This window comes from Pinus tabuliformis, chromosome J (genome assembly GCF_031772625.1).
Source record: "Pinus tabuliformis cultivar Carrire ecotype Pingquan chromosome J, CPIR1, whole genome shotgun sequence".
Taxonomy (NCBI): domain Eukaryota; kingdom Viridiplantae; phylum Streptophyta; class Pinopsida; order Pinales; family Pinaceae; genus Pinus; species Pinus tabuliformis.
Window position 1 is genome coordinate 962050276 of NC_142295.1, and position 26738 is coordinate 962077013.

A 26738-nucleotide genomic window follows, 5' to 3' on the forward strand; every position below is an offset into this window, starting at 1 on the left:
TGTGTGTACCATAACTTGATGGGCCATAAATACTGAGTCGAAAGGAGTTTGCCACCATTTCGATCTCTTAGATTGTGGACAAACCAGGGGGCTGGCTCGAGGCACTATTGTTCCCTCAAAGCGAATGCTTTGAACACATTAATTACAAGGACAATTAATGCATCTCTCTACCATCTAGACACCCTAATTCGAGGTTTAATAAATAATTTTTTAACTAATATACAAAAATCTAAAAAAATAATTAATCCTTCTTCAAATAATAAATATAATGATATTTTTTAATAAATATTTATCTTGACTTAAAAAAGACATTACAAAATAATAAATAAAATAACTATGAAAGAATTAGAACCGACCGACATTATGTGTATTTAACCATTATCTCGTATTGATCCCCATCCTCGCTGAGATTTAATGAAAACTCGGTAGGTATCCCAATTCCTCTCTCGGCTTTAATGAAATCTTGGTAGGTGGCTGGTTTTACAGAGCTTCTAGCCTTCGCCACCAGAATTTATAGAATCTGTAATTGATGGCGCCTGCGCAAAGGCTCTAGGGAATGCAAAGGCAGGTTTTGAGTTTATACAGAGGATTCTTGCGAGCAGCCCGATCCAAAGATTTCCCCGAGCGATGCAGAGTAGAGCAAATTGTATCAGCAGAGTTCAGAAAGAATGCAAAGTCCTTAGGTAAAAAGGATATCACCTACATCGAGTATTTGCTCTGTAGAGGCAACAAGCATTTTGAGCTCTTGAAGACCGCCACTGTAGGTTTATCGGTTGTTGAGGTCAGATGATTTTTGTTTTATATTTTCTCGGTGATTGCATTTGATTTGGTGTAAACTGCAGCTGGTCTAGGGTTTTCAGTGTTTTGGATTTGGGGTTCCTTAGAGAGAAAGTTGTATTAGCATGGCGGGTTCCGAGGGGCAGATCAAGGTTCTCGCTAAAATCCGATTCTGCATGAAGGATCGAACCCTAACCCTAACCTCAGGTCTTTATGTATGCCTATATATCTGAAGGCCTAATTTTAGGCCTGGTTGTCAATAACCCTAAACCGTAATTTTAGGCCATGAGCCGTAAACGGCAATTTTAGGCCATGATGGTTGTCAATAGCGGTAAACCGCAATTTTAGGCCATGATGGTTGTCAATAGCCCTAAAGCGCAATTTTAGGCCATGATGTATATCAAATTTCGTTCATTTTAATCAAGATTGAATGTGAAACTCATTGGCCCTAAACATACCGAAGTTAATAAAATTGTCCTAGAGGCGATTTGAATTTTTATTATCTTCTGAAGTGGGCAATGCCCTGGACATCATCCTTTTAAATATGCTGAGGATAACTACAAAGCTATAACATATTTATTTATTTCTTTTTATTTTGTTCCAATGAATTCTTTTTGTAATTGGTTATCCTGATTGGTTTTGTTGGAAATTGAAAATTTAGGTTTACAAAACCACAAATAGTTTTATATTTGAGTGAGTGCCCTTGTTTTCAAGGGGTTCGTAAAAAGTCAATGTAAATTGGATATTGTTAATCAGTGATAAAGGAAATGGAAAATGATAATGTTCCTGAATTTATCCCTCTGATTATCATATACAACACTGACTCCATAATATTTTATTTGGGTGGCTGGAACACGTGGAATATATCTTTCTACTTTATTTTTATTATCTCAATGGAAATGCTGATCTGCGACTGTTGCATTATCTACACTTCATTTATTTAGCATTCAAATATCAAGCATGCTATCTTTAGAAGAGGCATTTAGTTCAAGGAAACCCAATTGATTTATGAGCTCAGTTTCTTGAACAGAGCTTAACCATATGCCATTTTTTGCACCCCAATCCATAAACAAAATAATCATCAGGCTTATAATGGTCAATTCAAACACCTTCAGTTGCTAGACCTCGCGGGTATAGAAGTTACCACTTTCGTTCTGTTAGCAGAGCTAACTACTGCATCTGTGACTGGTTGGAAGTCTCAGTGACCTTGATGGCTTACAGATGTTGTGCATGTCCTAGGTGAATTTGGCATAATAGATACCCATTTGTTGTGACACCTAAGCCAAAGGTAGGCCACTTTCTTATGAAGGGGTCATTTATCAATCACGGAAAAAGAAAAGTAATCAAAATGTGTCAAGACGAAGGCATGGTTGTTTTAGATACACCAAAATTCTCTCAAGGGCGTCTCTTTCCTAAAGCAGAGATGAAATCAGTCTTGAGTTTGTTGAAGCATGTTACATTTTAAGCTGCATTTGTTTTGGCTTAGGGACATTTCTCAAAGAAGAAAGACAGTAAGAGCAGAAATATTTGAAAACAACAACCATAGAATACCAATCCCAATCCTTTAAGAGTATGGGTGATTGATGGTATTTGGGAACACGTGTACAACATGATGTATTTACATTAAAGAAAATATTCATGATATTAAACACCAAAATGGAAACTCAGCTTCCCAACCCAGAGATTCCAAGATGCTAAATGAGTTGTGCATTTATGGATTATTTGCACTTGTAATGATTCATCTAAAATAAAATATATAACCCAATTTCACAAAATTGTAAGCTTAAATATGTTCTAAAATCCAAGGAAATAAATCAACAAAAGGACTTGCAACAAAGGCACTAGTCTGCCAATCCTTTTCAATTGGTTCACATTAACAAAATCTCTCACATCTCCAAGGCACATCTTGAGAGTCAATATAGAAAATGTATTTTTGGTGGATACAATTTACTAAGGCAATTTCATCATGGATCCTGCCTTGAATGCTTAATTCCTCTCATTAGAAGCATCCATTCTCATTTCCCAAACTTGATTGAAGTTGCACATTTATTTATTTGCCTCAAGGTTGTTATTAAATACAAAATAAAACAATAGTGGCAGTGGATAGTATTTCAATTCTTAATGCCCCAATTTTCTAGTCAATCTAAGAGAAAAAAAACACTGAAGTGTTCTTGATAAGTTTCAACATGAAAACATGATGACCAGTCTAGTAAACTAGAAATCAAGACACTGAAGTGTTCTTGATAAGTTTCAACACGAAAACATGATGACCAGTGTAGTAAATTAGAAATCAACTCATCGCAATTGAAGTTTATCTCACGAACTCACACTCATGTTAGGGAGAAAAATTTGTGGTCTTCATTGGCAATGGCACAAGCTAGAAGACCTTACATCGCTACATTTTCAACAAGGTTCTAGTCCAATTCACATTTTTGGGCCCTACTGGTTCAATGAATGGAGATGAGGAAAAATATGGTCTTTGATTCCCTCAAGAATGACCCCCCTTGCCTCAGTGTCATTCTTGTTATGGTGGATCAACTGTTGGGCATCTTGAGGTGGCACTGTTTGCTGCTTCACAAACTCGAGCACCCCATTATCTTCCAACAACACTTATATTTGCTTCTTCCATGAGTAGAAGTTCGAGGCTCCCTCTAAACTATGATCTGACCTTAGTCTTTGGAATGCCATACACTATTCAAAGAATTGCTTTGCTCTTCAAATTCTAGTGCAAGCCTTTCACTTGATCTGCATTGTCCATTAAATGGTCATTCTAGTGCTGGTCTTTAAACTAATTTTTTCTTTGATACCATGTTACTTTCACCAAGATATAGAGTTTCTTAACAACTTATAAGTAGCAAAATAAACTTCAGAGATAAAAACACAATCACACAAATTGATATGCTTGTTTACTTTGGAAACCCAACAAGGAAACCTTGCTTCCTTAGTTGTGGTATTTTTATTGATTGTTCTTGAGCAATTGGATCTACTATAAATCAATTTGTCTCTGAGAGAGCGTTTTGCTTCTTCTCACAAATCTCAGCTAATACAATTGATCTCGGCTTGCCTTGATCACTGCTCAATCTTGGCTCTCTAGCATGCAATTGTTCCTTTGCTGCCTCCTTAACTTGCTCTGTAAACCCTGCTCTCTTTTCCTAGATGTTTGTGCACAAGAAGCTTCCTAAATCCTTGTGCACTAGGTCTGTTAAAATTGGCAACTAGGGCCAAACTCCATGTGGGTCACCTTATTTATGGGAGCTAATATATTTCTTGGATTTCTCTCTTTGAGAGATGTAGGATTGATCTAAAGGTCATCCGATTCTGACATGTATTTATGGAGATATGAATTTATTTATATTATTTGACAATTTGTCAAGGTCGGCCAACAACCAAATTACACCCAGCTCAACCTCAACATTGCATTTAAATAGAGGAGGCCTCAAGTCATTTGTTACACACATCTCTTATGATCTCTCCCCAGTCGTTTGGGTTTGGTGGAAAAAGAGGTCTTGAAGGAGACATAGCCACAGTCACAAATGAGCCCTATCTGCAGCCATGAAGGGAGACCTAGCCGCAGTCAAGAAGAGAGTTTAGATTTCTCTGCCCTAGCCACAACAAGCAAAGGACAGGACAACGAGGGATGGAAGACTGTTTTGGGCATCATTGAGGAGGTCTAGGTGCTGTCTTGAAGGCCGAGGGGAGGGGATTGTTTTAGAGCCTTGTTGAAGGGTGAAGGATCTATAGGACGCTGCAACTATTTTGGGAGACAGGGCTATGCGTTGGGCTTGAAACTGCCCTAAAGGAGTAGTGTGAAGGGCAACACCCTACTGGAGGGCAGCCGCAGTAAGGGGAAGCAATTCTGGGTTAGTTTGAGGGTTGTTAGGCATTGGGGTTGGGTGCCCTCATCAGTCTAGAATTGTGGCAACCAAGATACGCTAGAACAGTGAGCTAGTGCACACATTTTGGAGTGCATCTTGTATGTGTTGGGTCAGTTTTATGGGCAACTTGTAGGAGCCTTTAGGAGTGGTTTGGAGGAACCCACGTGGTCTGTTGGGAATCCTACCAAGCAGCCACGTTGACATAAGTACAAATAAGCCTAAAAGGGACAACATAGAAATTTGGTTTGATAGAAGTGACAGTGTGGTGAAAGAAGCCATCTAAGACATGCCTCAAGCACTGCTTGCAAGGTGTATAAGCCACAATCATAAAGTGAAGTAATGTGCCCTATAAGCTAAGATGAGATCAACCTATGTATACAGTTGGGTGCTAGTAAGTGCTGACAACAAAGACAAGTTCCTGTAGGACTTATATTGCTACGTTGTTGTTGTTGAGTTCTGTTTGATGGAGGACTGTAGGCCTAACTTGTTGCTAGGCTAGATCGCAGGCCATAGCCAACAACAAAGGTTGTTCTAAGGGTTACATTAAGAGTAATCAAGCCAGACTTGGACATCGTGGCAGTGGTGGAGTCTCACCTTGGTACACCACAACCTTTGAAGGATTGTATTGTTGACTGTGTGAAGAATGAGTGCTGCAAATTGATGCCCTAACCTGTGTAGCAGTGACAACAAGTGTAGAAAGAAGTCAACAACATTCTGGAAGATGTATTGGGTCAAAGTTTATCCTTGTTTGGCTCAGATTAATGAGCATCTTGTTGGTGCCATTTGGATGATCTTCAAAGAAAGATCATGTCCTGTTTGACCAACATTGACTTCTCTGGTCAAGGCTTTATATTTGTACCATCTCTCTCTCTGCTGAACTATTGAAGACTAAAGAAGATTTGATAAAGGGTTCCCCACATTGGGGTTTGTACCTGGCTAGTGCTATATCTTGTGTCCTCTTGTCTTGGCTTGTCTTCTACTGTTTATATTTATGTTCTATTTGCATATTACTATCATGCTAATGTGATTGCTAAACTGAATATTGATATTGGGCCAATTAAGAAATTGAAGTAAATTGCTCTTAAGCATAGAACATACCAAAAATTAACATGGTATTAGAGTTGAGGTGAAGACAAAGCCTAAGCAAGAGTGAAAGAGCAATCACTGAAGAGAGTTGGACAAGGATAAAAGGCCCAATGGGTTCCTCATCCCACTTTTCGCTGAAAGCAAGCTCCGTGAAAAGTCTGACTATTATGGATGGAAGATGTCTCTTGATTTGACATTGGAAGAGTAAGAAGTGCTGGATTATGTGAAGGGTAAAATCCCTGGGCCTCCATCAAATGCATCGGCTACTACAAAGAACAAGTACACCATGGGTGAAGTCAAAGCAAAGAAGATTATCAAAGATTCTATTGACAAGCGTCTGTTGGCCTACATCTTCGATTTGAACACCTCCAAGGAGGTCTATGACAGGTTGGTCAGCATGTTCAAGGTTAGTGATGCAAATCAAATTTTATTTTAGAAGCTGAAGGAGTATTACCTCATATCGACCCTCTTCACCACCTCTCCTCCGGGCACTTTGGGCAATTAGCTTATTGATAATGGTGCTTCAAGGCACTTCACCAGATACAAGGAAGCCCTCTCTAATTTGATAGAGAAGGAAACAATCTTGGAGATTATTCTTGGAGATGATGCCACCTATCCCGTAAAGGGTGTAGGGAATGTTACCCTTCAATTGAATTAGGGTAACACGATTCATTTACAAGAAGTTCTTTATGTACTTGATCTCAAGAAGAACCTGGTGTCCATTTCGGCAATGAAAGACAAAGGTTACAAGGTGGCATTCATCGATGGAAAGGTACATGTTTGGAAAAGAAATTTTAAAGATGCTTTTACTCTTGGGTTCAAGGTTGGCACTTTGTATCAAGTTGTAGGAAGTCCATTGGGTACCATGTCTTGTAACACATCTCTACAATCTGAACTATGGCATTGGAGGTTTGCCCATCTTCATTACAAGGCCCTACCCGATATGAGACAGATGGTGATAGGGATGCCCAAGTTCAAAGAAGAGCATGAAGGTATATGTCCGGGATATACCGAGGGAAAAATTAGAAGTAATAGCAAGACCACAGATGTGGAACAACCTGAGGGGTTTGAGGTTCATGACTAGCAATCTCATATTTGCACTTTGAAGAAAGCTCTATATGGTTTGAAGCAAACACCCCGGGCTTGGTATGAGAGGATCGATGGCTATTTGATGAAGTCGAGATTCAATAGGAGTGAAGTTGATCCGAACCTTTACTTTAAGGTTGAAAATGATAGACCTCTCACACTGGTGCTTTATATGCATGACCTCTTTTTGACAGGTGCAGACCACGAGGAGTGAAGCCGATTCGAACCTTTACTTTAAGGTTGAAAATGATAGACCTCTCATACTGGTGCTTTATATGCATGACCTCTTTCTGACAGGTGCAGACCCTCTAATTTACAATTGTAAGAGGGAGTTGGATTCCGATTTTGGAATGGTGGACTGCAAGCCTGTGACTACCCAGATGAAGCTTAACTTTAAGAAGTTATGCAGTAGTGCTGCCGGACCTGAATTGGGAAATGCTTCTGAGTATTGTTAACTCATAGGAGCACTGATGTTCTTGGTGAACTCTTGTTCGGATATATGTTTTGCAGTTAACATGTTGAGCCAATATAGGGTTGAGCCTCATCATTCACATTGGATTGGTGCCAAGAATCTTGTGAGATATCTTCGGGACACAATCACTCGTGAACTGAGATACACTGTTGGAAATATAAGGCTGCATGGTTATTCTGATGCTGACTGAGTAGGCAGTGTGGTGGATCGCAAGAGCACTTCTGGGTGTTGTTTATCTATGGGTTCTGCTTCGATATTCTGGATGAGTAGGAAGCAGAAGTCGATTGCTTTGAGCACCACTGAGTTCGAATACATAGCTGCGAGTATGGCCTCTTGTAAAGTTATCTGGTTGAGGAAACTCTTCAGTGAGTTATTTGGACATGTGCTGGATACCACTGTGATCCTCTGTGACAACCAGAGTGAGATCCGATTATCAGAGAATCCTGTATTTCATGATCGCTCCCAGCACATAGACATCGGGTACCACTTTATGTAGGATATGGTACAATGAGGAGCAATAAGGCTCCATCATATTGGGATGATGAGCAGGTCGCCGATATTCTAATGAAGCCCTTGGGAAAGGTCAAATTCTTGAGTTTCTGAGAATGACTAGGAGTCGTGGAGAGACCCTCTCTTTAGGGTCTTGTATGATATGGACATTGAGCTCTGGGAGCTCCGGGGGGCTTGGGGGTACTTCTTGGAGCGATGAGAAACCATAGGGTGAGTGGTTCAGCCTTCCCCTAGTGGTCTGCTATGTAGGCAAGATGAGTGGTTCATCCTTCTCCTGCTGAGACACAATCATAGGGTGAGTGGTTCAGCCTTCCCCTAGTGATTTGTTGTGTACAGGGTGAGTGGTTCAGCCTTCCACTGAGATACCCCATGGCGACATGTAGGCAGGATGAGTGGTTCATCCTTCTCCTACTGAGACATCCTACCCATGCAGCCTGGGACTCATGGGAAGTACCTATCATTTGGTCAATGAGTAGGGAAATGAGGATAGGGACCATAGTACTACCAATGTACGCATCGTGTACTATCGTACTCCCTATGCTAGGATGACCGATATTGATTTGGGATCAATTGGAACTGATTTCGGATCAATAAGAGTGGTATGAAACACTCTCTTTATTTGGAACTGATTTCGGATCAATAAGAGTGATATGAGACACTCTCTTTATATGGGGTTGACTTCGGGTTAGTAGAGAATGGTATGATACATTTTCGATCACTTCTTCTTCATAGTTTAGTAGAGTAGAGCATAACAGTGCATTGATGGCAGAGATAGTACCGACTGACAGATGGAGTTCTCCCTAGTTGAGAGGGAGTGTTAACATTGGCAACTAGGGCCAAACTCCATGTGGGTCAACTTATTTATGGCAGCTGATATTTTTCTTGGATTCCTCTCTTTGAGAGGTGTAGGATTGATCTAAAGATCATTCGATTCCAACATGTATTTATGGATATATGAATTTATTTATATTATTTGACAATTTTTCAAGGTCGGCCAACAACCAAATTACCCCCAGCTCAACCTCAACGTTGCATTTAAATAGAGGAGGCCTCAAGTCATTTGTTACACACCTCTTATGATCTCTCTCCACTCGTTTGGGTTTGGTGAAAAAAGAGGTCTTGAAGGAGACATAGCCGCAGTCACAAAGGAGCCCTAGCTGCAATCATGAAGGGAGACCTAGCCGCAGTCAAGAAGAGAGTTCAGATATCTCTGCCCTAGCCACAGTAAGCAAAGGACAGGACAACAAGGGATGAAAGACTATTTTGGGCATCGTTGAGGAGGCCGAGGTGCTGTATTGAAGGCCGAGGGTGAGGGGACTGTATTAGAGCCTTGTTGAAGGGTGAACAATCCTGCTAAGAAGCTGTCACAGGCATAGTGAAGGATCTATAGGATGCCACAACTATTTTGGGAGACAAGTCTGTGCGTTGGGATTGAAACTGCCCTAAAGGAGCAGCGTGAAGGGCAACATCCTATTGGAGGATATCTGCAGCAAGGGGAAGCAATTCTAGGTTAGTTTGAGGGTTGTTAGGGACTGTGGTTGGGTGCCCTAACCAATCCAGAATTGCGGCAGCCAGGATACTCTAGAACAATGAGCTAGTGCACACATTTTGGAGTGCTTCTTGTATGTGTTGGGTCAGGTTGATGGGCAACTTGTAGGAGGCCTTAGGAGTGGTTTGGAGGAACCCACGTGGTTTGTTGGGAAGCCTACCAAGTAGCGACGTTGACATAAGTACAAAGAAGCCTAAAAGAGACAAACATAGAAATTCGGTTCGCTGGAAGTGACAGCGTGGTGAAAGAAGCCATCCAAGACATGCCTTAAGGGCTGCTTGCAAGGTGTATGAGCCACAGTCATAAATTGAAGTAATGCGCCCTATAAGCTAAGATCAGATCAACTTATGTATACAGTTGGGTGCTAGTAAGTGTTGACAGCAAAGACAAGTTCCTGTAGGACTTATATTGCTATGTTGTTGTTGTTGAGTTCTGTTTGATGGAGGACCGTAGGCCTAACTTGGTGCTGGGCTAGGCCGCAAGCCATAGCTAGCAGCAAAGGCTGTTCTAAGGGTTACATTAAGAGTAATCAAGCTAGACTTGGACAATGTGGCAGTGGTGGAGTCTCACCTTGGTACACCGTAGCCTTTGAAGCACTGTATTTTTGACTGTGTGAAGAATGAGTTTTGCAAATTGATTCCCTAACCTGTGTAGTAGTGACAGCAAGTGCAACAAGAAGTCAACAACATTCTGGAAGATATATTGGGCCAAATTTAATCCTTGTTTGGCTCAGATTAATGAGCATCTTGTTGGCACCATTTGGATGATCTTCAAAGAAAGATTCTATCCTGTTTGGTTAACATTGACTTCTCTGGTCAAGGCTTTACTACTGCTATCATAAACTATCAATTTTGTATATTTGTACTATCTCTCTCTCTCTCTCTGCTAAACTATTGAAGACTAAAGAAGATTTGATCAAGGGTTTCCCCACATTGGGGTTTGTCCCTGGCTGGTGCCACATCTTGTGTCCTCTTGTCTTGGCTTATATTCTTTTGTTTATATTATGTTCTATCTGCATTTTACTATGATGCTAATGTGATTGCTAATTTGAACATTGATATTGGGCTAATTAAGAAATTGAAGTAAATTGCTCTTAAGCATAGAACATACCAAAAATTAACAAGGTCCCCATTTCCCAGCGCACACCAGGCTCTGAAATCCTAGTGCAAATTTGCTCCTATTTCCTTACGCAGATTTGGCTCTTATCTTGTAGCACAATTCCTCCTATTCTCTTGCGCACTTGTGATTTCCTAGTCCTTAAGACACAAGCTTTGCGCAAAATCTCCTAAATACTTGCGCACTTATGATCTCTTATTCCTTAGGACAAAATTAAGAATAATCTCACAAACCTTGTGAATTGTATTGTCTCACAAACCTTGTGAACAAAGTCTACGATTTCTCATGCTTTCATCCTCCTCTTTATAGACCCAATTCGAGTATGCAAGGGGCCTAGCTCAATTTAGAAACTCGACTTTTGATTGATGAGTTAACAGAGTCTAATTGATTCTCTCTTTAATCAACAATTGTAGTATTAACTTGTTTTCCCTTCAATCAAGATTGAAGACTAACTCGCTCTAACTGAACTTGTAATTGCCACCTCGTTTTATAGTTAAATTGATGAAGACGCCACTTAACTGAAGCTCCAATCGATTTATGCCATCTTGATGATTATTCCAGTAATTTGGAAATCAACTAATTGTAATTGAATTCTAACTCATGAGCTCACACTCATACTGAGAGAAAGATAAATTAGGGTCTTTACTGGATAAGTCACAGGTCAAAAGACCTTTACTTGCTGCATTTTCAACACTAGCTAGCTTATCTCGAACTTGAATGAACCTGGTAAGGGACGTAATGATGGGCTCTCCTTTGCTCAACTGAATATGTCTTAGCTTGTCCTTCAATGCGAGCTTCCTGACATCACTAGAACCTTGATACAAATCCAAGATGAGTTTCCACATCTTGTATGTTGTCTTCTTCCCATGGAGATGAGGGATAATATGGTCTTTGACCCCCTCAAGAATGATTTGCCTAGCCTTGGTGTCATTCTTGTTATGCTAGATCAACTCTTGGGGATCTGTAGGTGGAACTATTTGATTCGCCACAAATTCTAGCACCCCCTTATCTTCCAACACCATTGAGATCCACTCTCTCCATCAACAGAAGTTAAAGGTTCCCTCTAAACAATGATTTGTGCTTTAGCCCTTGGAAGGACATACTGCTTATTCGAAAATTGCTCTTCAAAATTCTAGTGCAAGCATGCTGACTGATTTGCGCCCTTCACTGACTTAACAATTCTGGTGCTAGTCTTTATGCAGAACTCTGCTTTGATACCATTTTAATTTTCATGAAACTCTCCAACTACTTAGATGAATTACTAGAAATTGAAACCAAATTTACTTTCACCAAGATACAAAGTCTCTGAACGATATATAAGCAACGGAAAAACACTAGAGAAAAAAAAACATGCACACGAAATTTACATGCTTGTTTTACTTAGGAAACCAAAAAAGGAAAACTTGCTTTCTTTGTTGTGGTATTTTGTTGATTGTTCTTGAGCAAATGGATCTATTACAATTCACGCTGCAACTACAACCTACTTTCTATCTCTGAGAATGTGCTAGGCTTCTCCTCGCTAATCTTAGCTTTTACAATTGATCTCGACCTGCCTTGATCACTACTTGATCTCGACCCTGCACACAATTGTTGCCTTGTTGAATAGCCTTGATTTTCTTTGCGAATCTTGAGCTCCTTAGTTCCACAATCCTTATGCACTAGGCTCCTAAATTCTTGTGCACAAGTTCCTATTTCCTTGCGCACAAGATCTTATTTCCTAGCGCACTTGGTCTCCTCTTTCCTTGCGCACTTGAGCCTTGTTTCCTTGTGCACAATCTCCTATTTCCTAGCGCACAATTGCTTGTCAATTATGTGCACTCTACAGACAAAGAATGATCTTATGAGTTTGTGCCTTCGTACTTCTCTTTATAGATAGAATTTGAACCATGCAAGGATGCCTAGTTTGATTAGCAGTTCACTTGAGTTTTCTTCAATTGTGATTGTGAGTTAACTGAGAACTGAACTCATTCTCTCTCCAATTAGCTCTGAAGTCTTAACTCATTCTCTTTCCAATGAACATTGAAGTCTTAAATCATTCTAATTGAACTTGTCACTTCCACCTCGTCTTGTACTCTAACTGAAGAAGACTCCACTTAATTGAAGCTCCAACACCATGCATGAAAACACGACCATTCTAATAAACTGAAAATCAACTCATTATAATTGAAGTCTATCTCATGAACTCACTCTCATGTTAGATAAAGACAAATTTGTGGTCGTCACTGGCTAAGACACAAGCCAAAAGACCTTCCATCGCTACATTTTCGACACTCCCAACTTATCTTTGAAATATACGAAACTACCTCTTACCAATGCCTTGGTCAAGATATCTATTGTCTGCTCTTTTGTTGGAATGTATGGTAGTTTTTCTATCCGTTTTTGCATTGCCCATGAGATGATGATCCCTGATCTCGATATGATTGGAGCAATCATGAAACACTAGATTCTTAGAAAGCTTAATGCAATTTTGATTGTCACAGTGTACCATAGTGGGCTCCATCCCCTGCCTGAAAATTCCCAAAAGCAACTTCCTCATCCAGATAGCTTCACATGCTGCCAAATTGGTAGCCACGTACTTGGCCTTTGTTGAACTGAGTGCAACTGATCTCTACTTCTTGTTGAACTAGGAAATAATTGCTGACCTAATGCTGAAGACACAACTTGAAGTACTCTTCTGATTTGTTCACCTCCTTGCCCGATTTGCATCAGTGAAGCCCTAAAGCACTACATCAACCTATTTATACCATAATCCACAATTTGCCATACCTCTGAGATACCTCAAAACATGCGTCGTAGTAAGCCAGTGAACTCTAGTAGGATCCATCATGAACTGGTTCAACTACCATAATCCGCAATTTGCCATACCTCTGAGATACCTCAAAACATGCTTCATAGTAAGCCAGTGAACTCTAGTAGGATCCATCATGAACTGGTTCAACTGGTTCATTGCAAAACATATGTTAGGCCATGTGTTGACTAAGTACATCAACGACTTGATGAGCTGCCTGTATAATGTAGCATTTACTTGGTTTGCTTTGCTAGCGTTCGCCTTCCTCCATTTTGTAACTAGAGGTGTGGTCATGGGCATGGAATCCTGCATATGAAACCTCTTGAGGATCTCTATAATGTACTTCTCGTGCCCCAAAAAGATTTCCCAATCACCTTGCCATACCTGCAGCTCGAGGAAATAATGCATAAGCCCTATATCCTTCATCTCAAACTCCTTTGCAAGGCCTGCCTTGCAATCCTAAATCAAGGTGTCTGCTCTAGTCAAAATAACATCGTAAACATAGAGCACTAGAATCAGCAGAAGTCCTCCAACCGCGATGCAATACAGGTTGGCATCTGTCTCACTCTTAGTGAAGCCCCATCCTTGAAGGTAGATATCACCACAAGTGTACCATGCTCTCAAAGCCTGCTTGTGCTCGTAAAGAGCTCTCTGTAACGAACAAGCATGAGTGTCATTGCTGAAGGTCTCAAACCCCTTTTGTTGCTCCATATAAATCTCTTCCTCAACCACCCTGTTAAGGAATGTTGTCTTCTTGATGAATGAATAACGTGCCACAAGAGCAAATGTCTCCTCATAGTCAATGTCCTCAACTTGCAAGAAACCCTCGGCCACAAACTTGGCCTTGTACTTCTCCACACTCTCATTTGCTCCATGCTTCACCTTATACACCTAGCGTGTGCCTACTACTGATTTGCCTTTTGGTAGTGGCACAATATCCCAAACATCATTCTTCATGATGGAGGAATATTCCTCCACCATGGCATCTCGCCGAACTTGTTGAGAGTCTATCTCCTCATAACAAGAAGGCTTTGTGTCTAACAACTCAGTCATTATTGCCATATATCTGATGTACCTTTGTGATTGCTTGCTCTACTTGAACATAGAGCTAGGAGTCTCAATTTGCTCTTGGGCATCTTGAATCAACCTCTCGACCCACTTGGCTCTCTTCCTACCTGTGGTGGGAGTCACTGACTGAGTGGCTGCCTCCACTCATCCTGGTATCTCCTCCTCATCTTGCTATGACTCCTGGTCATTTTGTTGGGCGACACACTTGCCACTTAGTTGAGACTTGACATGTGATACTGGCTGAGACTCCTGCTTGGGAGTGAGTAGCTCCTCAGGTACTCCAACTTGCTCTCGCTCCAAGGATTCCCTCAAAGCTCTATCCTCTTGGAATCCCACGTCTCTCTTGATAACTATCTTCTTGAGCGATGGTATATATACCTTGAATGCCTGAGATGTCTCACTGTAACCCACGAAAAGTCTCCTTTAAGTTGTGGGTTCCAACTTCTTCTTGCTCTCTTTGGACATATGTAAGTAAAATTTTGTCCCAAAGATGTGGAAGTGAGAAACATCAAGCTTCTTGCTTGTGAAAGCCTCCTCCAGTGTAACTTGTTCAAGCACTCTATGTGGATCCTTGTTTTGTAGAAATATTGTTGTATTGCATGCCTCTACACACTAGAACATGGGTATCGCCTGATCATCCAACAAGGCCTTGGCCGCTCTAACTATGATGCGGTTCTTCCTCTCAGCTACCATGTTCTTCCGAGGGTTATGGGGTGCTGTAAGCTCTCTCCTAATGCCCTCTTTGGCACACATGTCCCTGAAGGCATTGGAGACATATTCCCCACCATTGTTACTCAATGCTTTGATCTTCATCTTGGTTTGGTTTTCTACCAAGGCCTTAAACTCCATGAACTTGGAGAAGACCTCCTCCTCCTTCATAAAGAAGATTCGTGTTTTTTGAGAATAGTCATCTATGAAAGTGATAGTACCTATTGCTCATGAGTGGCGGAGAAGATAAGGGCTCATATACATCTAAATGTACCAACTTCAAAATCCCTTTGGCTCTCTTGTCTCGGTCCTGAAAAGATGACTTGGCATACTTGCCAAATGTGCACCCATTTCACACATCATGTTGGTCGAATGTGCACTGTGGTAGTCCTATGGCTATTTGCTAAAGGATCTTCAACGCCCCATGATGCAAATGTCCTTGCGTCTGTGCCAAAGCTCCCCCATGTCTCTGCTCTACGCACTTCCTGCCTTGCTACTGAAGGCTGCGCATGACTCAACTTGCAACTTGTAAAGATTCTTCATCTTTACATTAATTTGCTTCGTATATCCATAAGCTAAATGGTTGAGGTAAGCCCTTACCTCTGTTAAAATAGCCATCACAACCCTTGTCCTCTAGGGTAGCAATAGAAACAAGGTTCTTCTTAAGGCCCGGAACATAGAGGACATCCTTGAGATGGAGAGAGCTACTAGGCTACCTCTCAAAACTGACAATACCTACTCCCCTAGTCATGTACTTGCGATCATCTACTAGCTCAATGTGAAACTGCATGTCTTCCTCTTTCAATTGGCTGAAATATTCCTTGTTCCTTGTCATGTGGAAGGTGCTAAAATTCTAGTGATGCAAAGACTAGAATAGTTTTTCACAATTTGATAACCACTTCTATTGATATATACCATTACTTCTTCATCCTTTCATCAGCAAGTAGATATGCATGAAAAACTTCAACCAATGACTCTTCAACAAGAGTAGTAAATATAAATCATAATACACAATGAACAAGAGACAACAAGATTTGGTTCACATCTAGCTAGCGCAAAACCCACTCAGGGGAGAATCCAAATTTCTTTCCTCATGAGAGAGAGATTCTATCCATCGATAGTACATCAAAAATGTTTCAACCATCCCAAAATGATTAACAATAAGGTACCTATCCAAGTGTGTTCATATAATGAGAGAGATGTCAGTTCTATTCAATAAGAAGGTCTGAATAAGAAGGCCGATTTGTAGCCTTGAATCTATTGTCAAAGAAGGCTGAAGACACCACTGTGATTAGCAAAGAATAGCCCAAAGTATATACCCAAACTAAGCTCAGTCAACTTCAAAAAAGTCGGAACATAGAGCGAGTCTCCCTGCAATTTTTTGGCCACAAGAGCATCAACAAAACGGAGATAAAAATTGATCCCAAGTCAACATCAACAAAACAGAGATAAAAATTGATCCCAAGTCACTGTGTCAATGGACCCTTGAAGGAGGTCAAACTGTAGTAAAAAAAAATCCCTTGAAAAACTTCTTCGCACATGTGAGTAAGCCTGTAATAGAAGTTTGAATTCTCTTGTAGTTGCAGACCGAATCGTTGAGCTTGATGATGGACGAAATGATGCCAATGATCACTTATTAATAGGCATCAAATGAGGGCTAATTAGCCCTAGTAGGGCCAACTTGTAGGTGATTTCTTCTCCGTGTTTTTGATGAAAAATGTCGACCATAACTACTTTAAAATTCAACACTCCCTCATAGCTAGGGAGGTAGTTTTTCATTCTCTCTCATGATCCATCTTCTCGACCAATTCATAGGTCCCTCGGCCTACACTATTGAGTTTGAGAAAGACAATGGGGGGCAAGTATACCTCCACGAAGATGAAAGAGTTTTGTGGGAGTGTTGGCATCAAGAGGGAGCTCATTGTGCCTTGCAACCCCCAACAAAATGGGGTGGCAGAGAGGAAGAACATGACCATTGTGGGTGCAGCTAGAGCGACGTTGCATGATCAAAGTTTACCTTTCTTCTTGTGGGTTGAGGCATGTAACATTGCTATTTATTTGCAGAACATGAGCCCACATAGAATCTTGGGGAGCAATACTCGTGAGGAGGTATTTACCGGCAAGAAGCTGGAAGTTGGGCACATCAGGGTATTTGCTTGGCTTACATATTCACATGTCCTTTAGGAGTGTAAAAATTTCTGTTTTCCCACCCCGGTTTTCAGTTTCTCCTTATTTCTCCCATGTAGTTAAATGCCCATTCCCATAACCATACATTTAACAGACTGAAAAAAATAAATATTGCTGAAAACACAAATTCTGGAAATTTTTCAGAATGCTGGAAATTGCAGAATTAAAAATCAGCAATTAAAAACAGCCATTAAAACACATTAAAACACTGATATTTTTGGTCAACTTGACCCTGGAAAAACCCCCTACAACTCTTGGGAAAACCAGTTTGAGAGCTCTTCTTTATTTCTGAAAATTGTCTTTTTACAGTGAGAATTATTCAGCAAAAAATCAGCAAGCAAATTTACAACTTATCTCCTTTCCCGTGCCTCACAGCAATCTGGAAATTACAGCAAACAGGACAGCAATAAATGCTGTACGACCTCCGTTTTGTGTGCAGAAAAATCAACAAACTGCTCCTCGATTTTTGTGCAAAAATATGCCTTTCACTATGTGCTGAATCAGCTGTACAAATCTACTCAACTGCTGCCTTGGAATGTGTGCCAAGCTGCTGTCTCCTTCTCCTTCCTGCTCAGAAATCTCTCTTGCTCTCTTGCTCTCCTTCTCCCAATCTGCTCATGAAAGAATGAATGACCTTTTCCTCCTTTTCCTCCTTTAATATAACTCCAAGTGACTTTTGGGTGATCCAAGTGACTTTTGGGTGATCTCTAAATCCAATGGCTGAAATAGATTTAGATCAATGGTTGAGATTAAATGCTCATTTAAATCTCACTTTTTATTTTTTAATTCACCCCACTTTAATAAAGACCCACTAGTCATTTATTTCCAAAGTCACTTTTCCTTTCTAATTTTTCATTTACTTTAAAATTAGACTTAGTAACTTTATCACTTAAAGTCACTTTTAAATTAGATTTAACTTTATAAAATTATAAAGTCACTTTAGGAGAAAAATTAAATTCTTTTGGACACTTTTCCCTAGGCCAAAGATCAAAGCCTAAGGGAACCACCTGTCCTCCGGTACCAAATTTCAACACTCCCTCTTACCGAGGAAGGTGTTCCTCACCACACCCATCTTGTCTCTGAAGTAGACATGCTTGCCCCGTGGTAAGGCTTTGGTAAGGATATCTGCAACCTGCTCATCAGTGGAAATATACTCAAGCTTCACAGCTCCCTTCTGAACATAGTCTCTAATGAAATGATATCTGATCCCGATATGCTTTGACCTGTCATGAAATACTGGATTCTCCGTGAGTTTAATGCAACTCTGATTATCACAGTAAATCACTGAAGGTCTCAACGGCTGACCAAATAAGCCAAACAACATCTTGCGAAGCCAGATGGCCTCACAACTAGCTAGACTGGCTGCCATATACTCTGCTTCCGCTGAACTCAGTGCTATTGACTGCTGCTTCCGGCTGAACCATGACACTACTGCTGAACCCAACCCAAAACAGCACCCTGAAGTGCTCTTCCTATCAGAAGCACAACCTGCCCAATCAGAATCAGTGTATCCTGCCAATCTCACTCCATCTCCCTGCCTGTAGTCCAGACCATAATCCACTGTCCCCTGCAAGTACCGCAAGATGTGTTTTGCAGCCACCCAGTGAACCTTCCTAGGCTCACTCATAAACTGACTCATCGTGTTGACTGCAAAACAGATATCTGGTCTAGTGTTGACCAAATACATCAAGGAACCAATCAGCTGCCTGTACAATGTGCGATCCACCAACTCGGAATTCGAAGCATGAAGCTTCTTCCAGTTGGTGATCATCGGTGTCGACATGGGTCTACAATCCTCCATGTGGAATCTGCTAAGGATGTCCACAATATACTTCCCCTGCCCCAGGAAGAAATGCCCCTCCTCCTGCCACACCTCCAAACCCAAAAAGTAATGCATCAAGCCGATGTCCTTCATCTCAAACTCCGCCGCAAGATCTCTCTTGCAGTGCTCTATGAGTCTCTCTGCACCTGTAATGATCAAGTCATCCACATACAGCACCAGAATGAGAGGCTCCTCACCAATCACAATAAAGTAAAGGTTCGGATCTGCCTCACTCTTTGTGAAACCCATCCCCTGCAAGTATGTATCTATCCTAGAGTACCAAGCTTTGGGAGCTTGCTTCAGGCCATAAAGGGCCTTCTTCAGTCTACACACATGGGACTCCTTCCCATGCACCTCAAAGCCCTGTGGCTGCTCAATGTACACCTCCTCCTGTATGAAGCCATTGAGAAATGCGGTCTTCACATCCATCTGGTGGATTTTCCAACCCATCTCTGCTGCTATCGATATAATGGAGCGGATCGAAGTATATCGAGCCACGGGAGCGAAGGTCTCCTCATAATCAACTCCCTCTACCTGGGAGAACCCTCTAGCCACAAACCTCGCTTTGAATTTCTCAATGCTGCCATCTGCAGCATGCTTTACCTTGTAAAGCCATCTGGAAGTAACCACGGATTTGCCCTCAGGCCTCGGCACCACCTCCCAAACATCATTCTTCATGATAGAAGAATACTCCTCCTGCATGGCCTCTCTCCAGACCTGCTGGCTAGCTGCCTCCTCATAGCTAGAAGGCTCAGAGTCAAGGATGCTGGTAACCATCGCCATATAACTACAAAACCTCTCAGGTGGTCTACTCTCTCTGACCGGCCTCTTCGGCTCAGCAACAGATGTGGCATCTCTCAAGGTGTCCTGAAGCCACTTGGGCTTCCTCTTCCCTGAGCGCACTTCTCCCACCGGAGAATGAAACTCCTCCTCATCATCATCAGTAGCCTGAACTCCTGACTGTCTGTCTGCTATCCTCCTGCCTGCACCTGAACCTGTAGAAGCTGAGGTACCGTGTGAACTGTCCATCAGTGGACTCCCTAGTGAACTGCTCTGCATGCTGCCCTGAGCACCACCCCTCTGGCTCGATGAGCCACTGCTCACTGACGGACCTGACATCCTCATAGATGTACCTCCGGATCCTCCTGATCCCTGCCCACTGGATCCCTGCGACTGACTCAACTGCTGCTGAGGGTCTGGCTGATCCAGATACTCTAACTCCCGTGACCTCCTAAAGGCCCTGTCCTCCTCGAACTTCACATCCCGTCTGACAACAACTCTCCTCTGTGCAGGAATGTAAATCCGAAAGGCCTTTGAGGTCTCACTGTAGCCCACAAAGATACCCTTCTCTGCGGTGGGCTCTAGTTTGGTCCTCTTCTCCTTGGGTATATAGGAGTATGTAATGCATCCAAAGATATGAAGATGACCAAGATCAGGCTTCTTCCCAGAGAAAGCCTCCTCCGGAGTCATGTGCCCCAAGGCACGATGCGGACTCCTGTTCTGCAAGTAAACAGCTGTGTTGCAGGCCTCTGCCCACAAGAACAATGGCAACCCCTGATCATGTAACATAGCTTTGGCAACCTCTATGATGGATCTGTTCTTCCTCTCCGCAACCCCGTTCTGCTGGGGGTTGTAAGGAACAGTGAACTCCCTCCTAATGCCTGCCTCCGCACAATAGTCAACAAACTCTCCAAGGGTGTACTCTCCTCCATTGTCCGACCTCAAGGACTTGATCTTTCGACCTATCTGTGTCTCCACAAGAGCTCTGAACTCCTGAAACCGCTTGAAGACCTCACTCTTGGTCTTCAAGAAATAAATCCAGGTCCTCCTGGAGTGATCATCAATGAATAAAACATAGTACTCATACCCACTCAAGGAAACATGAGACATCCGACCGCTCACATCGGAATGAATCAAATCAAGTATCCCCGTCGCTCTGCTGTCACTGCTGGGAAAAGGGGATTTGCCAAATTTGCCCATCGCACAACCTCTGCAAGTATCAAAGTGATCAGTACTGAAATCTGGCACACCTGTAGTGATCTCCCGCAATGTCCTCAAGGCTCCATGATACATGTGTCCCATCCTGCGGTGCCAAATCTCACACAGCTCAGAACTGCTAGCTCTGCTGTCGGTACTACTGCTCAATGCCAAAAGGGGCTGAAATGCAAACTTGTACACCTTTGCATGGCGTACACCTATCACTCTAGCTGAATCAGCTGGAGCGCCCCTGGGATACATCAACACCTGTCCTCCCCTGAACAGTACCTCATATCCTCTGTCCTCCAAAGCTGAGACGGATATGAGGTTCTTCCTCATCCCTGGCACATAAAGAACCTCTGACACCTTCAAGGGAGGTTTGGACTCCCTTTGAAATGTCACTGTCCCCACCCCGACTGCTCTAACAACTCTGTCATCACCAAGTACTACCTCAATATCAGTGCCACTCTCTGAAAGCTCTGAGAAGTACTCACGGACTCCTGTCATGTGACGTGAAGCCCCACTGTCCACATACCAAATACCTGTAGATGCTCCGCTAATCGAGGGAAAAGCATGCTCCCTCTGAACCTGTGTGGCAGGTGATCCTGCACTAGAGGACTCACATGTAGTGAACGCAAACTCCCGGTCAAAACGACCTGCAAAGTCCTCAATCTCAGCTGAAGCTGCCACGTCCTGGTTCTTTCCCTTCTTCTTCTTCTTCTCCGGACACACAACTGCATAGTGTCCCATCTTTTGACAATTCCAACACTTCACCTTGGAATAGTCCTTCTGTGTGTTCCCCGGTTTACCTTTACCTTTGCCTTTGCCCCCACCACTGCTTGTGGAACCCTGCTTCTTCCCTTTGCCTTTCTTGCCTCCTGCCACCAGTGCTACATCCTCATCCTGCTCAACTGGCTTGGCTGCCCCAAGCTGTCCTTTCCTGATCTCTGTCTGAATGCAATCATCCCAAAACCTCTCCCATGTGGGAAGGGTCTCACGTGCACAAACCCCATCAGCAAAGTTCAACCATGAACGGGGGAGGCCATTCACTGCAATACGCACCAACTCAGTGGATGGAATGGCCTCTCCAATCGCTGCCAACTCATCTCTCACATTGGTAATCTTTGTGAGATATCCAGCTGCACTATCATTACCCATCTTAATGTTCTTCAGCTTCTCCTTCAAGACCATCTTCCGGTTCTCATTGGTACTCTGGTAGAGATTGGACAATGCTGTCCACATCTCATGGGCATTGCTCTTTCCTCTCACATGAGGAATGCAATGGTCTTTGATTCCGTCTAGAATCAGCCTCTTACCCTTATTGTTCTTCTTTTTATACTCAGCCAACTGAGTAACATCAGTGGGCACAACAACAGGGTTCTGTGCGGTATGCACCATGATATCCCAGACTTCTGCCTCCTCAAAGATACTCTGCATTCTCTCCTTCCAAACGCTGTAATTTATATGCCCATTCAGCCTATCCTCCACCCTCAATCCCAATGACATTCTGCTGTCCTAAAACTGAAAAATAGCACTGCTGTAGTAAAGATAAAACTGCTGTTTATGAAAAAATCAGCTTGCTGGAATTTTCTGAGTGAAAAATCAGCAACTGTAATTTTTCTTTTTGCTGTCCCAAACTGCCCTTCAGCACTCAAGCTCTGATACCATGTAAAAATTTCTGTTTTCCCACCCCGGTTTTCAGTTTCTCCTTATTTCTCCCATGTAGTTAAATGCCCATTCCCATAACCATACATTTAACAGACTGAAAAAAATAAATATTGCTGAAAACACATATTCTGGAAATTTTTCAGAATGCTGGAAATTGCAGAATTAAAAATCAGCAATTAAAAACAGCCATTAAAACACATTAAAACACTGATATTTTTGGTCAACTTGACCCTGGAAAAACCCCCTACAACTCTTGGGGAAAACCAGTTTGAGAGCTCTTCTTTATTTCTGAAAATTGTCTTTTTACAGTGAGAATTATTCAGCAAAAAATCAGCAAGCAAATTTACAACTTATCTCCTTTCCCGTGCCTCACAGCAATCTGGAAATTACAGCAAACAGGACAGCAATAAATGCTGTACGACCTCCGTTTTGTGTGCAGAAAAATCAGCAAACTGCTCCTCGATTTTTGTGCAAAAATATGCCTTTCACTATGTGCTGAATCAGCTGTACAAATCTACTCAACTGCTGCCTTGAAATGTGTGCCAAGCTGCTGTCTCCTTCTCCTTCCTGCTCAGAAATCTCTCTTGCTCTCTTGCTCTCCTTCTCCCAATCTGTTCATGAAAGAATGAATGACCTTTTCCTCCTTTAATATAACTCCAAGTGACTTTTGGGTGATCCAAGTGACTTTTGGGTGATCTCTAAATCCAATGGCTGAAATAGATTTAGATCAATGGTTGAGATTAAATGCTCATTTAAATCTCACTTTTTATTTTTTAATTCACCCCACTTTAATAAAGACCCACTAGTCATTTATTTCCAAAGTCACTTTTCCTTTCTAATTTTTCATTTACTTTAAAATTAGACTTAGTAACTTTATCACTTAAAGTCACTTTTAAATTAGATTTAACTTTATAAAATTATAAAGTCACTTTAGGAGAAAAATTAAATTCTTTTGGACACTTTTCCCTAGGCCAAAGATCAAAGCCTAAGGGAACCACCTGTCCTCCGGTACCAAATTTCAACAAGGAGAAGAGGACAAAGTTGGAACCCATATCCTAGTGGGTTACAGTGAGACCAATAGAGCCTATAGTATACATCTTCCTGCACAGAGGAAGATTGTCTTGAGGCGGGATATGACATTTGAGGAGGAGAGGGATTTGAGGAGGTCTCGGGAGATTGATCAGGTAGAGCAGTAGGCTCCTCAGCAAGGGCCTACAATACAGGTTTCAAGAGTATCAGGTGGTGTATCAGGGTGAGGAGGTTCACCTTCTTCAAGGGTGACAGGTTCACAGAGTATAGGTTCGTCCGATTCAGGGTCACATGGGGCAGGTTCGTCAGGCACAGTATCTTAGAGTCCAGGATCTCCTTTGGTTATAGCGGAGCCTTCCTCATCAGGAGGAGAGGCACTAGTTGAGGATTTTCCCATGCCACCATAGGAGACTAGTGCAGGGAAGAGGAAGCCAAGATGGCTTCAGGGGACCCTAAAGGAGGTTCATGAGGCAGTGGGGATACCCAAGTGGTCAGTGAGGGAGAGCAAACCACCGGAGAGGTTGGGTGGCTTTGTGGCAGAAGTTGTGGAGACAAAGCTAACTATATTTGAGGAGGCCGCTAGTTAGCAGATCTGGATGGATGTTGGGGAGTATGCCTCTATCATGAAGAAACCAATCTGGGAGGTAGTGCCATGTCCCGAGGGGAAGTCAGTGGTGACTTCCAGGTGGCTTTACAAGATCAAACATGTTGGTGATGGCAGCATGGAGAAGTTCAAAGCTCGATTTGTGGCGAGGGGGATTCTCACTGGTAGAGGGAGTTGACTATGAGGAGACTTTTGCACCGGTTGCTCGTTATACTTCCATTAGATTAGTGATATCTATAGCAATGGAGATGGGATGGAGGATTCACCAGATGGATGTGAAGACCACCTTTCTCAATGGTGTTATACAGGAGGAGGTGTACATTGAGCAGCCTGAGGGCTTTGATCCGCATGGGCGGGAGTCTCATATGTGTAGGTTGAAGAAACCCTTGTATCGATTGGATCAGGCTTCGAGGACATGGTACGAGAGGATAGATGCCTACTTGTGGCAAATGGGTTTCGATAAGAGTGATGCAGATCCAAACCTATACTTTATCATGATAGGTGACGATCCACTCATTCTAGTTCTGTGTGTGGATGACTTGTTTATTACAAGGGAGGACAAACTCACCCAACACTGCAAGAGATATCTTGCTTCAGAGTTTGATATGGCTGGTATGGGGTTGATTCATTATTTTCTGGGGTTGGAGGTTTGGCAAGAGGATGGACATATCTTCGTGGGCCATGGCAGGTATTTAGGTGATATCTTGAGGAGATTCCGTATGGATGGTTGTAGGCCTATGGATACTCTTGTGATCACCAACTGGAAGAAGTTGCATGCTTCTGATTCCAAGTTGGTGAACCCCACTTTTTATCGACAACTGATCGGTTCATTGATGTATCTGTTTAACACTAGACCAAATATTTGCTTTGTAGTCAACACATTGAGTCAGTTTATGATGGAGCCCAGGAGAGTACACTGGGTGGTTGTAAAACATGTGTTGAGGTACGTACATGGCACAGTGGATTATGCTCTGGACTATGTCAGGTGTGATGGAGTTAGATTGATTGGTTGCACAAACTCAGATTGGGCGGGCAGTGCTAGTTTCTGGAAGAGTACTTCCAGATGTTGTTTCTTGTTGGGCCCGATGATTGTGTCATGGTTCAGTAGGAAACAAAGGTTAGTGGCATTGAGCAGTGCAGAGGTAGAGTATATGGCAGCGAGTCAAGCAGGGTGTGAGGCTTTGTGGCTTCGCAAGATGCTTCATGGTTTATTTGGTCAGATGTTGGAACCGACTTTGATCTACTGTGATAATTAGAGTTATATTAAACTCTCTGAGAATCTAGTATTTCATGACCAGTTAAAACATATAGAGGTCATATACCACTTCATCAGAGACTGGGTTCAGTGAAGGGCAATGAAGCTTAAGTATACATCCACTAATGAACATGTAGCAAACATTCTCATCATGTCATTGTCAAGGGGCAATCATGTATTTTTCAGAGATAGGATGGGAGTGTTGAGCAACACCTTCCTTGGTAAGAGGGAGTGTTGAAAATAGTACCAAGGAGAGGTATTACCAGGCTTTTATCCCTTTTAGCTTAGTGGGAACATTAATGATTTTTGTCTCAATGACATTTATGAGTTATATTAATGTTATGGGTGGAAAAGGTACTTAGAAGTGTTGTACCATGTACTTTTTCTAATATTAAAGTCACATGTACTTTATAAAGTGACTTTATGTGAAAAGTACTAAGTGTACTTTCCTAATATAAAAGTGAGGTGAAAAATAACTTTATGAGAAAAATTAGAAAATGTGCACAACTTGAAAAAGGTATTAAGAAACTTTTAAGTGATGGGGCCATTGTATGAGGGTCATTTGGGAGAAATGATCTCAACCACACATCTTGAGCTTTGAGGATGAAATCTCAACCAATGTGGAAAAAGTCAAAGTTGGGATTAAATTGACAAGGTTGCAGAAATTGAAAAAGTCGTTAAAGTTGGTAGTTTTTTGAAAAAGTTGGCCAAACTAAAAAAATACAAAAAAATTCATTTTTTAAAAAATCTGGAGTTTTTTCAATAAAATCCGGATTTTTTCAATAAAATCTGGATTTTTTCAATAAAATCCCTACTTTTTCAATAAAATCCTGATTTTTTCATAAAAAAAATTAAAATCGTTAAAGAAACTACCTCATTCACGATTTTTTGGAAGAAGTTCCTATTTAATCTTGATTTTTTCAACCGGGAAAAAATTGGCAAAAAATCGGCCAGCCAAAAATATCGCGTTTTGGGGATTTAATCCTGATTTTCCTTGACTCTTTCCACACGGATTCTCAACCATTGGATCCTAGGTTTAGGGATTCAATCTTTTCCAAGGAGACAAAAGAGGAAAAAGGGAAATCATTCTTCACTTCACACTTGAGAGAGAGCACAAGGAGAAGAGAGCTAAGGAGAAAATTTCAAGGAGAGGAGGAGATT

At 41.8% G+C, this 26738-nt stretch overlaps 1 protein-coding gene across 4 annotated transcripts in view; it reads left to right on the top strand.

The window, feature by feature from the left end:
• The first annotated feature begins 363 nt into the window (after positions 1 to 363).
• The window catches only part of LOC149230020 (succinate dehydrogenase assembly factor 1, mitochondrial-like), a 103092-nt gene continuing 76717 nt past the window's right edge, over positions 364 to 26738 (top strand). For all 4 annotated transcript variants that reach the window (XR_016247982.1, XR_016247984.1, XR_016247985.1 and 1 more), the window contains exon 1: positions 364 to 781. Coding sequence is in view for 1 of the 4 variants with exons in the window: in XM_089378824.1 (XP_089234950.1) it covers positions 557 to 781 (225 nt within the window). In the remaining 3 variants the exon portion in view is untranslated. The remainder of the gene's footprint in view (positions 782 to 26738) is intronic.